Source organism: Lissotriton helveticus, chromosome 10 (assembly GCF_964261635.1).
Source record: "Lissotriton helveticus chromosome 10, aLisHel1.1, whole genome shotgun sequence".
Lineage (NCBI taxonomy): Eukaryota > Metazoa > Chordata > Amphibia > Caudata > Salamandridae > Lissotriton > Lissotriton helveticus.
Genome location: NC_136071.1, coordinates 1,078,386,636 through 1,078,400,455, shown reverse-complemented (window position 1 = coordinate 1,078,400,455; position 13,820 = coordinate 1,078,386,636). Strand labels below are relative to the sequence as shown.

Here is a 13,820-nt window from a genome sequence, read left to right as displayed (position 1 = left end):
CCCATAACATGCCCCACTCTTCGTTAGTTTAATTTGTTTTTCATATCTCGATTGTATTTCAGTGATTAAAAATCATCGCTGACCAAGATCTTAAATGATTTCAGGGTTTTGTGTCAAAAAGGGAGGCATGAAATTGCTTGTGGTTTAACTCATTGTTTCTGGATGTCACTTGCTCTTCATTCTTAGTAGCTTAGGTGCTGAAGAAATATTTTAAGGGTAAACTGCATGAATTAGAAAAAAGCAATTTCTCATTCCATGAAATTGGTTTTGCCTGTTGGAACAAAGTACTTTATTCAACACTGCAGCTTGTTGTGCAGTCAACGTCAAACAGGAAATGTTTATTACAAGATTTTCTTGTGGCTGCGTAAGTAAAAACATTTTTTTTGTTCGTCGTTCCCTCCCACCCTCCCCTCTCTTTTTTCTTTGCTCCTCCTTGTTATGTTGAGCCTAGGCAGCGTGCATGTGCTGTCTTCGAGACCTGGTATTCACTCTATGTGCTTTGAACATGCCCAGCTCTTCTAATTGGTTGTTTCCTCTTGCTTTCAAAATTTCTTTGTTGTTGGTGAATGTTTGTCCCACCTTTTAGCTGTTTTGTTCCCTCCCTTTAGACTACCCCTGCCACATGGATCTTTTCACTATCGGCCATATGTTTAGTTGTGCACATTCTTTTTATTTATTAAGCTGTGGTTGCAACTTTGGCTGTCGTCTGATCAGCGGGGTACGCCGTGGCGCCTGCGCATTTCTTTTGTTCTGCATCGCGCGGTTCGCCCACCACTATTTTTTTTAACTTAATTTTGAAGAGACTTTAACGTGTTTTCATTCAGCGCTGTGCCCGTTTCAGGAGCACGCAGTGCTTTATCTACTTGTTTAATCTTTGAACCGTTGGTGTTTTTTATTGCTTTCCCCCTGATGCTTCAAGTTTGGAGCCCTCTGAGCACAAACACAGCGTTTCCCTCCCCGCACTCCTTCCTTTCCATGTGCATCGTTTGTGGCAGCATGAGACTTGGGCACCCGCTCAGCCCTGGATTACTTTCACGATGCTCAGTCATCCGCTGGGATGACCTTACTTTGCTCGTAGGGTACTAGTCAGAATTTAGTTTACACAGATAGTGTATGGCAAAAGGGAAAAACATTCAGTAACACCACCATCTACATCTAACTGGTGTTCCTACTTGCAGCATAAAAGCGGTAAAATTCTCTTTTGTACAACTTATTCAAGTCTTAAAACTGACTGAAACACACAAGCAGCAAACTATAAAATGTGCTTGTATACAAGGTTGTGGCGGGTACGACTTTATAAATCCTTGGACATTATTCATCAAGAGAGGCGAGGGGAAGGTTTGAATACAGCATGATGTATGGGACTCAAGCCCTGCAAGTTCACTCACCCTTGACCCTGGCTGTAGGAGCCTTCGTACCCCTTGTAACTTTGCTCAGCATAGGTATCCTCATAGCTCTGTAATGGAAAGGACAGTGAGATGCAAGCTAACACAGCCAGGAAGTGTGCGGGCAGTGAAGGGATAAAGTCATTTCTACTTCTACCAATACATGAATGGACTTAGGCCTTCCTACTTGCAGGATAAGCACCAGGAGTTCAGTGAGCAATAGCTGCCTAATGGGACAAGCGTTGTACCCCAGAATACAGATATCTTGTATTAACACTGTACAATACAGACTGGACTAAGTTGCTCCAGCTATTTTAGGTCTGTCCAAGGTTACATGGTTACTTAGAAAACATGTATTATGTCAAAACAAACGAGAACCGCCTCTGCTCCCACTCCCTTCCCTGCCAATTATTGTATCCAGACTATGCAACAGTGATGACACTACTTGTAGGGATAGAAAACTGAAGCAGCATTTCACACAAAAAAGTTGTCCGTGCAAAGCACTCACATATTTGTTGTAGGATTCTGCGGCTGGCGGTGGTGGGAGCGGTATCCTCTGGATTCCTGGTGGTCGGAATGGGTTGAAGGCATGCATCTGCCAGAAGGCGAAGGGGGACACCCCGATCAGCTCTACCACCTCTTGGGAGTGCACCTCCTCTACCTGGTGGCCCCTCGCGTATCTCGTGGCGGCACGGATGGATGGGAGACGAGAGGAACGTGTTTTGTTGACTATAAATAATTGCATTCGGAGAACAAACAGCCCTGAACAGCAGCAGCACTGTGGGTCTAAACTCTGGTCTAAACTTCCACTCGACAGTTGGAATATGAATTTGAAGGAAACATTACCCGTTTTAACCAATGATCCTTTGGATGCTGATGTGCGGTTTAATCAATGGGTGGAGGCTTCTTTGGATCTTACCCTTCCTAAGAGCATTCTATCCCACAGAAGTGGCGGAAATAAAAAACCTAGGTACACCCCTGAGTTGAAAGCTCTCAAGTTGCTGTGCAAACAACAGGAGAGAAGCTGGAGGAAAGACTATACTGCAGCCAGTAAGGAGAGCTATAGACTAGCCCTAAGGAAGTATAAACAGGAAATAAAAAATACACAATCTAATTACTTCCAGATAAAAATTAGCTCAGCAGCTAATGCGCCCAGAGAAATGTTCAAAATATTCAATTCTCTTGTTGCCCCCCCTGTTCCTACAGCTGACCCTGGCCAAGCAATTACACGCTGTAATGCTTGCTAACTTCTTTTCCACAAAGGTGGCTAATATATTTTCTTCTTTTCAACATCCTTCCACTGAATCTATCTTACCCCCTTATGCGGGTGTAACTGAGCTCAAGCAATTTGGTTTATTAGATGGCCCGACCACCAAGATGCTTTTAAAGAATTTAAAATCTGGCTCTCCTTTAGATCCCGCACCCCCAACTATATTGAACCTGGTGTCCGATACTGTGACCCCAGTGATCCGGGAGGTGATCATTTCCTCCTTAACAGCAGGCGTAGTGCCCCCTTCCTGGAAACAGGCAAGAGTGAGGGCCTTGCTAAAAAAGCCTAATCTTAACCCAGATGACTGGGCAAAATACTGTCCGATATCCCTTCTGCCAACTGTTAGCAAAATTGCTGAGAAGCATGTAAATTCCGTGCTCTCTTCCTTCTTGGAGGATAGTAACTCCCTGCACCCCACACAGACAGGCTTCAGAAGCAATCAGGGTACAGAAATAGCCTTGATCACAGTGGTGGAGGAAACAAGGAAGATCATGGACAGTGGAAGTTGTGCGGCCATACTACTTTTGGATCTTAGCGCGGCCTTTGACACAGTGAATCATTCCATTCTGATTCAGAGGCTAAGAGAAGTAGGTGTCACGGGCCAAGCGCTTAATTGGCTGTGCTCCTTCCTGTCCGATAGGTCGTTTGCGGTGATTGAGGACAATGTATCCTCCCCCCCAAATGCGTCTACAGTGTGGTGTTCCCCAGGGTTCCTCCCTCAGCCCTACCTTATTTAATATATATATGAGGCCATTGGCTGAGGTGGTGTTGCCCTGGGGGGTACAGCTGGTGACGTATGCAGACGACACCCAGCTCATCATCTCCCTGACTACCCAAGCCGCCCCGTATGCAAATCTTTCCACCTGCCTTGACAAGATCCATGATTGGATGGATAAATCCTTTTTAAAGTTAAATGGCGCAAAAACGGAGGTGATGATGCTGGGATACAACCCACCCACCACTGTTGAAAATTGGTGGCCTACCAGTCTTGGCCAGCCGCCTCTACCAAAGGAGAAAATTAAAAGCTTGGGGGTCTGGTTAGACCCAGCTCTGAATTTTGCGGTACAGGCCCGGAAGGTTGCAGGTACCTGTTTTGCTTATATCAGGCTACTGAGAAAAATTGTCAGGCTTCTTCCTTTTGAAGCCAGGAAGATCATGGTGCAAGCGCTGATCCTAACACGTTTGGATTATGCTAACGCACTATACCTCGGGACTCCCCTAGGGACAGTTAGAATTCTACAGACAGTACAGAATTGTGCAGCACGAATGCTGTTGAATGTCCCGCGAAGGTCATCCGCTAAGCCTGGACTGCGCCAGCTTCACTGGCTACCAGTGCAACAGAGAGTGGAGTTCAAGGCCCTGACTATGGTACATAAGGCAGTTAATAAAATCGGACCAGTCCTTATTCAAGCCATGCTCTGCCCATATACCCCCAAGCGGACCCTGAGATCCAATAACAAAAATTTGTTAGCGGTCCCCAAGACAAGGAGAGTGCGTACGGGGGGAGACGCTTTTCCTTACAGGCCACAAATCTTTGGAACAACCTTCCCGAATCAATCAGAATGGAAGTAAATCACTTAAGATTTAGAAAATTGTTAAAGACCTTCATGTTTGCTTAAATCTTGGAGTGTGAATGAGTTTTGAAGCGCTGGGATGCCTCCGGGTAGCCATGCGCTATATAAATGCGTAATTCATTCATTCATTCATTCATTCACAGCGAAAGAGAAATGTCGGTCACGTGGCTCTTCCGGGAAGCGGGATGGCAGGATCCTCTGGGCATCACCCCAGGGCACCTCTGACTAAAACTCCAATCTCTTGTTTAACAGCCCTGTCGGATCGCAATCTGACAGCCAGGAAGGGCAACTAGTGAAAACGCACAAAGAAAAAAAAAAAGATGACAAGGACCTTACAACGTGTTTTACTTTCAACAAAAACGCGAGGAGTCGGACTGCAGTGCCTACTCGAATGAATTAATAACCAGACGGCACATAAACGGCAAACCTCATAGAAAGGGACTTTTGCCCAAAAAGAAATGTATTTCACAACGTTAAACGAGTAAGCGGACGGGCGCTTGAGTCCACGCTCACTGGTGTAGCCACTCACTCCGGTTACGTAATCAAATAAAGGTACTATGGCCGCAGGCCAGACAGCAGAGGTAAAAGTTTTGTTGGCGGGCACTAAGAGTCCAATGGTTCAAACGGAAACTGGAGTGCAGTACCCTAAAGCAGAGTGCCTAATTGCATTTGAGAAGTGCTGGAAAACAGTGGAGCGCATAGGAGTCAGATAAACATAGGCACAGCTACCGAGAATGATTGTATAAAAACTCCTTTATTGTTTTGCACTCACAACAAACAAGCCAGAGATAACAATGTAAACAGGCTGAGAAAAATGAGCAGCTCAATAGGAGTGGCGGGGGCGGGCACAGTGATGCGGCCGCCATTGTAAAAGACAGGGAGAGGGCGAGACTGAGAAAGGGAAAGATAGGGATCAAAGTAGAACAAGCGAGCGAGTCACGCTAAAAGTAATAAAAGTAAAAAAAAAAAACCCGAAAGTGATCGCCATCAAGCGTGGCGAGCGATGTGCTTAATGAGCATGACTAGGAAAGCCATATGGCGTCTCTGCTCGTAAGTGCGCGCCCACACAAGATGTAGGCCAGCCATGGTAGCATTTTGTGAAGCCCTTACTAAAAGTCTCGCCATCCAAGCGCATGCGCTGGGTCAGGCGAGACCTAAAGAAAGAGGGGGAAGTCACAAGACGAAAAAAAAAGAAACCAACTTAAAAGTGCGTACGAAATTAAGTAGGAAGATCGAGCTGTTTGTAGGCTTAAAATGATACATACCGGCACTAGGAATTTCTTAACCTCTTCCATTGCTTACAACGTGTACGCCTCACACAGGGTCCGAAGACCTCGATGAACACGTGCAGATCCATGTTCAGATGGGCATATTTTGGATCGCCCCCTTTTTGCAAATCCTCCTGAAAATAGTATAAATAGACACTAAACCGTTGTCTAAACTTAGAGCCATGCGTCCGACACAGGAAATAAAGCGCTTTCTTTGGAATTAAGCTAGAGTTAGTTGACTTGAGATAAATCTTACCTTTCCTGTGTCCCTCCTAGAACCCTTCCCCAGTACGGAAATTTTGGCTCCCGTCTCTTCTTGTAGTCTCTTAATAGTATTGCCCTGCGGCCCCAGGATTTTTCCAACAAAATTAAACTGAAAAAGAGGTAAATAGCTGCCGTTAAGTCGACAGAGAACATAGCGCTGCGTAGCTTCTTTCTCTGCGCAAATTAGTTTGGTGTCAGAGAACATAGCGCTGCGTAGCTTCTTTCTCTGCGCAAATTAGTTTGGTGTCGCGCAATACACCAGTTCAATGCATTTACCTTTGGGTACTGTTTAAATGGAATAAGAATGCGCTCCTTCAGCTTCATATTCTTGTGGGAAAACAAATCTATGTACGTGTCTACCTCATCGTCCTTTTTATCTCCCTTTTGGACCTTTTCAATGTCTTTAATTAAAAAGAACAAACTTTTAGGCAAAAATAACTTTACACTAAATATATACAATTTAATCGATTTTTACGAAGACAGGGGAGTGCCCACATGCTGATGAAATAAAAAGGGATACGGATAGTGGCAAGTACACAAACTGGACATCTATGGTCGCTCTGGGTTAATAGATGCAGTCTCAGGGGCCCCATTGCTACGGTTTCCAGCTGAACTGTAGCCCTTCTGCTGCGCATTGGCATAGGCACAGCGTGTCCGAGGACGCCATTTTGAAACAAAGCCGCTTGAAAACACAGACGTGTTGACCGCTTGAAGTGTACACTGCTTCCCACTCTCTCTTTCAATGCCCAGGCTTAGACAAACGCACATTTTGAGACTCCAGGGATTAAGCGGGCTGAATGTCCCCCGGGTTCCCAGTGTTTTTTTCATTTTTTTTTTTAAAACAATTTTTATTGCAGAGTTACAGACTTAACACTTCAACATTATGCACAGAGTATTTCCAATCTCATTCCCCGCCATAATATTGTACACAGCCATTGAGCCCTCAACCCAGAGGTCGGGCGGCGGTACTCGTGGTCTTGTTGTACTCCTAGGTGTGCTGGTTCGTGTAGGAAAAGGATGGTTCAACCGCCCCCTGCCTTTTGTGTTTGTTCTCTCCTTCTCCCTCCACTCCTAGTATTGGTCGATGATTTATGTCAGTACTCTTGCTGTTCTATGCTTCCCCCCTCCCCCCCCCCCCTCGGTGTGTCTACGCCTATGTCTGGTGCTAGTGCATGTCGTGATAGTATAGGTCAACGGAGTGTTACGTACTTCCCTGTGTGTGCGTGTCTGGTACCAGCGCTGGGTGAACCGTGGGTGTCAATGGGGTGGATGGGCCCTCAGTCTCCTCCCCCTCCTGTTCCTCTATTGTGTTGTCTCTCAGAGCCTGAACTAACGCTTCCCATGCCCTTGCCGCATCCAGCGCCTTCTCGTTTGAGCTTCGGCGGGCTAGTTGGTATTTGATCGTGCTCTCGGCTGTTGCCCACTTCAAGAATTCGTTCAGCCATCTCTTGTGTGTTGGCCCTGATTTCGAGTTCCATCCCTTGGTCAGCTCCCGTTTAGCCAGGAGCAGGCCCATGTCTATGAATTTGCTTGTTAGCTTGTTTTTGCTTGTGTGTGGGAACCAATGTAGAAGAGTGACTTCATTGTCGTAATGCAGTTCCCTGTCTGTCACTGTGTTCAGTGTGTCACCTATCTCACTCCAATTCTCCTGTATGTGAGGGCAACCCCGGAGCATATGGAGTAGATCCGCCTCCAGTAGGCGGCATCTGGGGCAAGCTGCGTCAGTCACTCCAAAATATGTTGCTATTTTGCTCGGGGTTAAGTAGGCTCTGTGGAGGATGTACAGGTGGATGAGTTGGAAGCGCGCATTCCTGGTGCTTTTCCTAGCTCTGCGCACCAGTTGGGACCACGTTGTGTCGGGGATTTCCTTCTGCAGGTCTGCTTCCCACTTCGTTTTAAGTGATGTGAGGGGTTGAATATTTTCAGACGACAGTCGGGAGTAGAGGCACGTGACTGCCTTGAATGTCCCTGCCGCCATCATCGTGTATTGGCACGCCAGAGTTGTCTTTGGCTCGACCAGCCCATCACCCCAGTGCGCTTGTATGGCTCGTACTACTGCTGCGTGTATTAAATAATCGCCCCTCGGAAGGTCGTAGCGCCCCTGAAGAGTCTGAAATGGTACCAGTACTCCATCGTCGTAGAGGTCTCCTATCATTTGTAAGCCTGCCTCTTCCCAGTCCCGCAATCCCGACCAGTCCCCCCCCATGCGGCAGCGCCGTCACCATACCCAGTGGGATCTCGGGCGCATACGGGTGCGCCGGCCCAGCTCGCTTCTGCGATCTGTTCCAGCACAATCGAAGCGTTCGTTCCTCTAGAGATAGTTCCCTGAGCACTAATTTCTGTTGTAGAGCAATGAATGCCAGAACATGGCGAGGTATCCCAATTTCCCTATCTTGTTCTGGACCTCGGTAGGCTCTCGCAACCTCTTGTGTAAAGTATTGTAGTTGGGCTGCCAGGTAGTATAATTCAAAGTCCGGGACCGCCAGGCCCCCCTCGTCTTTCGAGCGGGTCAGCGTCGCCAGTGCAATTCTACGCCTGCTCGATCCCCACAAGAAGGAGATCACTAATGACTTTAGCCGTTTAAAGGTTGCTCCGGGTATCCATATCGGGAGTGTCCGGAAAAAATATAACAGCCTTGGTAGGGCTATCATTTTCAGTAGTGATACTCGACCCGTCATGGACAGGGGCAGGGTGGCCCAAAAGGCCATACTGCTCTGCAAGGCTCTGATGCAGCGTCCGATATTGCCGTCTAGGAGATCAGCAGGGTCATGGTATATGTGCACCCCTAGGTAGCTTAGGCAGTCAGGCTCCCATCTCAACTTCGAGTGGGTTGGGGGACGTGCCTCCTCTCTCCTCAGGGGAAAGAGGCAAGTTTTCGTCCAGTTCACCCGTAATCCAGAGATGTCGCCAAAGCACGCTAACAGTCTCTCGGCTCCTTCTACTGCCTCCTCGGCATCCTCTAGGAAGAGGAGCAGGTCGTCCGCGTACAAGGAGATAAAATGGCAGGTACCCCCGGAGTCCAATCCGCTGTAGTGGTCGCCCCGTCTGGCCGTAGCCGCCAGGGGTTCCACTGCAAGCGCAAATAGTAGGGGGGAAAGTGCGCACCCCTGTCTGGTGCCCCGGTTCACATCGTATCTGTCTGAGATCAAGGCTCCGACCCTCACTCTGGCTTTTGCCGACGCGTACAATACTTTTGTCCACTCAATATATCCCTCTCCTAATCCAAAGATCCTCATTACTCTATAGAGGTAGTCCCATTCTAGGCTGTCGAATGCTTTTTCTATGTCGACCGCCAGCACCAGGGGGGTCCGTGCCTCGGGAGGAGGATTATCTATTAGATTGAGAAGTCTGCGTATGTTGTGTGTCGTGTTTCTCGTGGGTATGAATCCCGATTGATCCTTATGGACCAATCTGTTCATATGGGTCAACAACCTAGTGGCCAATATTGTACTTAGGATTTTATAATCCGTCGTCAGCATAGACAGTGGCCGGTAGGACGCTGGGTCTGCGCTGTCTCTCCGTGGCTTTAGGAGGGGTATCATTATGGCTTCGCGCATTGAGCAAGGAAGTCCGCCCGTTTCCTTGGCTTCATTATATATTATTCGAAGGCGTGGGGCCAGTTGATCAAGGTATTTGGCATAGAATTCAATGGGCAGCCCGTCCAGTCCCGGCGTTTTGTTACGCGCCATGCGTTTTACAGCTCCCTTTATTTCCGTCAATTCTATCGGGCTACCCAAGGATTCAGCGTCTTCTCGAGTCAGTTGGGGCAAATGCAGGTCGGACAGGAAGGCGTCTGTTGCCGCGCCCTGATCCACCAACCTGCTCTGATATAGCTTTCGTAATAGGAGCGGAAACAGTTCAGTATATCCGGCTGCGTTTGATGAGTGACGGCTCCACTCCCCTTGAGGGACATAATTGGCTTACTGTGTCGGCTGGGGTTCGCTAGCCAGGCCAGGAGTGTGCCGGTTTTATCTCCCTCCGCGAGGGTTCTTGTCAGGTATGCCTTGTAATCAAAGCTGCGGAGGTGCTCCACTTCTACTGCCATAGCCTCCCGCGCCTCACTGACTGTACCCTGTAGTTCAGGGTGATTGGGGCGCTCTCGCTCTGCGTTCCTCAGTTTCTGTTTAGCTTTGTCCAAATCATCTATCAGCGTTCTGCGCGCCCCCGCAAATTTGCCTATACAGTGTCCCCTCACCACTATCTTAAATGCTTCCCATTCCATAGCCCTAGATGAGGCAGTATCTTCGTTCTCCACGAAGTACTGTGTGATCCTCTCTCCCAACGCCTCGCGGAAAGGTGGGTCATCTAGCGTGTCCGGCCTTAGCCGCCACGTCGGGATAAGTGTGGTTTCGTTCATCCAGTCTAGTGTTAGGAGGAGGGGGTTGTGATCGGAGATCGTTCGGGCTAGATATTCTGTTCGGGCCACCGTCGGGAGCACTGTTTGCGAGCACAGGAAGGCGTTTAGGCGGACATGGAGGTCATGAATGCTGGAGTAAAATGAGTAGTCTCGTTCCCCCGGGTGTTGTACCCGCCAAGCGTCCGATAAATCCCATTTTCCCTGCCAGTCTGCTCGGTGCTTCGCTAGCCTGTGCACTGGGGATGCGTGCAGTGGTGGGTGTGATCTGTCCAAAAGGGTGTCCACGATTGAGTTGGAGTCCCCCCCTATCAGCAGCGGTCCAGTGAAGTAGCTGGCCAGTGTTTTTGAGAGTTTTGTAAAGTACGGCGCTTGATCTACATTCGGAGCATATACGCTAGTAAGTGCTATGTGTCGGCCCCTGAGCAGGCCCTCAACCGCTACATACCTCCCGTCTGGGTCCACAGTGTGCCTAGTGACCTGGAAGGGGACGCCCGCCCTTATCCAGATTAAAACCCCTCTAGCGAAGGCAGAGTGTGTTGTATAATAAAGGTGACCCCTCCATCTACGCTGTAGTGCCACTCCCTCCTTCCGTGTCAAGTGAGTTTCTTGTAGGAATGCTATGTGCACTTCCCTGCGGACTAAATAGGAGTGGATTTTGTGCCTCCTTGTCATCGTGTTCAACCCCCGCACATTCCAGGACACACATTTCAATGATCCCATATTAGCCATAGCCCCATTGCGTACGAATCAGTTCAAGCATGGTTGGCAACCAGACAATAGGTTCGACATCATTTCCATCCCCCCAACAAATCCCACAACCCCCCCCCTTGAGACGTGCCCTGAGTTCCCCCAACTACTCCAGGCTCCCTCCCCCCCCAGAACAGGACCTAACTGCAACAAAGTAGTTCCCATCCTAACAGGTGAGCGATCGTGCTCCGAACTTCTACGTATCCGTGATTAGTATCACGGAAGCCTTATGGGCTCTGGGGAGCGTGAACTAGTTACTGGTAGTTTTCGATGCCGTCTCCGCAGTCCCCTCCCGCCATATACAGCGCAACTTACGATACTTCAGTCTAACAGCGTCCTGCTCAGGTGTTCGTAGAGGCCGTTCGGCCAGCCATCGCCAGAAGACAAGTAGTTATGTTCGAAAAGTCAGCTCCCGATTATCACTTCCGACGTCTGTGGCGTGATTCTCGGGCCTCCAGTTTTTCCCATTTCCGAGCCCGATCTCCGTTCTTCCGAGCCCGAGTCTTTCTCCGATCGGAGCAGAGCTGATCCCGAAACTTCTTTCACCGCTTGGAGTGCCGCCTTTCGTTCGTCTTCCGTTTGAGAGTGCGTCGGTTTCCTGGATCTCTGTCTCAGCCTCCGGAGTCTCCTCGATTTCCTCACCGGTTGAGTTTGGCGCTCCTCCTCAGCCCTAAATCGTGCGCCATCTGTGCCTGCCTTGTAGGAGTCCCACCAGGTCCAGGCCTCCTCCGCTGTTGTAAAGAACTGAGCTGTTCCATCCATCACTATTCGGAGCCTGGCTGGGAACAGCAGAGAGTATTGGATGCCTTCCGTGCGTAGTTCTTTTTTGATGGAGAGGAAAGAGGCGCGCATTTTTTGCGTCTCAAACGTATAGTCCGGAAATAAGGTTACTTTGCTGTTGTCTACTTGAAATGGACCAGCTTCCCTGGCCCGTTGCAATAGCCAGTCTCTGTCTTCGTAGTGCAACAGCTTGATGACCACTGGGCGAGGAGGCAGCCCCGGTTTCGGGGGTCTGGATGGGACACGGTGTGCTCTTTCCAGAGTGAAGAAGGGGGAGAGGCCCTCCGGGGCCTCCACCGTTCTTAGCCAGTCATCTAGATAGCCCACCATATCCGTACCTTCTTTTTTCTCTGGAAGGCCCACTAGGCGCACGTTGTTCCTGCGGCTGCGGTTTTCAGCATCCTCTGCCCGCCTCTCTAGAGCCTGAATGCGATCCAGTGCGTCGGTGAGTCGTCCCTCCATTGATTTCTGTGCCGGCGCCAACACCGTTATGGCGTCCTCCGTCTCCTTGACTCTATCCGCCAGTTTTGCATGGTCTGCTCGAAGGAGTCCAAGACCCGTTGAAACTTGAGCAATATCGTGGTGCAGGGCATCCTTCGTGGCTGCGATCGCTTGAAGAATTTTATCCTGCATTAGCTGCAGGTCTGTTGCTGGTGGAGGAGCTTCTTCCGTAGTTTCCGTAGTGGGGCTGGCATCTCCTCTCGCTCCTTTCGGTTTCCCCATTGCGGCGTAACAACGGGGGACCAGGGTAGTGGTGAGAGAAAGGTGCGTCTGGCGGCCTTGATGTGGTGCGTCAGTGGGGGTCCCTGTGAGATTACCCGTAGGTATGGATCGAGTCTTCTGCCGCCTCAGGGTCAGCTGGCTTGCAGTGTTCGTTGCGGGGACCGGGCCTGCTCCGGTCTGTCTCACGGCTGTGCCGCTGTGCGCTGGGCCGGGCCACCCACCGTTCTCCGCAGGGTCTCCCCCCCGCCCCTCTGCCAGAAGTCCGATGCTCGAGGAGGCTCCCGGCACCAATCGGAGGTGTCTCCCAGTTCGTTTGTGTGGCCTCAGGGGTATCGTGATCATCAGCTCTGTTGGGGCATTCGCGGGGGCCCCACTCAGTCGGGTTTCGCGTGGGCCGGCAACTCCGTGGATAATGCTCCCTTTAGGAAGACCGGTGCAGGGCCCAGTACAGGCCTCCAGGTCCTCCGGTGATTTTGTTCACCCGCTCCTCAAGGTGCTCAACAGGCGTGGGCCTCAGTGAGGCTAGGGTGTCCAGGGCTCCAGCCGTGGGTCTCCCGCCCGCGGGGGAGGGTCTGCTGGGTCGGCGCGTGCTCTCTCAAGGCTTGGGGGGGCGGTCGCAAGGTCACCCTCGGTCTTTCCGTTTTACTAGCCCAGCGAAGGTGAAGTAGGTCTTCCTCGCTGTCTAGGCCGCAGTTGGAGGCCACAGTGGAGTCGGGGCTCCGATTCTTGTCCCCCGGGCAGCTCGGGGCCGCCCCTCGATGACAGGGCCTGGCGCGCTCCCCCCGGCGGTATGGTCACCGGTCACACTCGGGACGGACGAGCGTCTCCTGGGCTCCTCGTCACCAAGCACCCCCAGTGCCCTCCCGCGTTGGACAGAGCGCCTTAGTCCAGTCCCAGAGACGGGGTAAGAGCCGTTCTTTTGATTCGGGCAGCCAGAATATCCCCGGTTCGTTTCTCTTGCCGCCAGGGCTCCACTCGTCGGCTCCACCCCGCGGCCGTTGTCTGTTTGGCTCTGGGGGTCAGGTACTCACTCGGAAGCCCGGGCTCATCAGGGGCGCCCGGTGGGACGGAGCAGCAGCTGGGGTCCTCCGGGCCCGTGTGGGCGTTCTCGTCTACTTCGGGGGTAGTTGGCGCCGGGGCCTCGATTTCAGTCTCCCGGGCAGGGAGGAGTCGCGTCTGGGTCGGCGGGGCGCCGAGTTCTGTCCTCCGGCGGCGCCTCGCAGTTGAAGGAGGTTCGCAGGGTTCCACCGTCTGGCAGCCGCTCCCGATCACACCCGGGCCACACTCCAGCCCCCGCAGTCGGGCTCCAGGATTCGCACTATGGGTCTCATCAGTTACGGGGACGCCGCCATCTTGCGCTTCGGTCCGCAGTGTCGTTTCGGACTCTCGCACCTCTCTCGGTGCAGGAAACAGCACTCCCGCGGCACCGGAGCAGGCAGCAGTGTGTAGCTT

General features: G+C 50.9%; 2 protein-coding genes across 11 annotated transcripts in view; one reads left to right on the top strand and one right to left on the bottom strand.

Moving 5' to 3' along the window:
• Positions 1–13,820, top strand: part of PHF14 (PHD finger protein 14) — a 1,314,486-nt gene that overhangs the window by 9,621 nt on the left and 1,291,045 nt on the right. The window lies entirely within an intron of this gene.
• LOC144785283 (KH domain-containing, RNA-binding, signal transduction-associated protein 1-like) lies at positions 1,385–12,368 on the bottom strand. Its single transcript, XM_078664266.1, is given in 7 exon segments — positions 1,385–1,456; positions 1,894–1,980; positions 5,495–5,550; positions 5,553–5,631; positions 5,754–5,870; positions 6,038–6,182; positions 12,130–12,368. Coding segments are annotated over 7 exon segments (795 nt in total).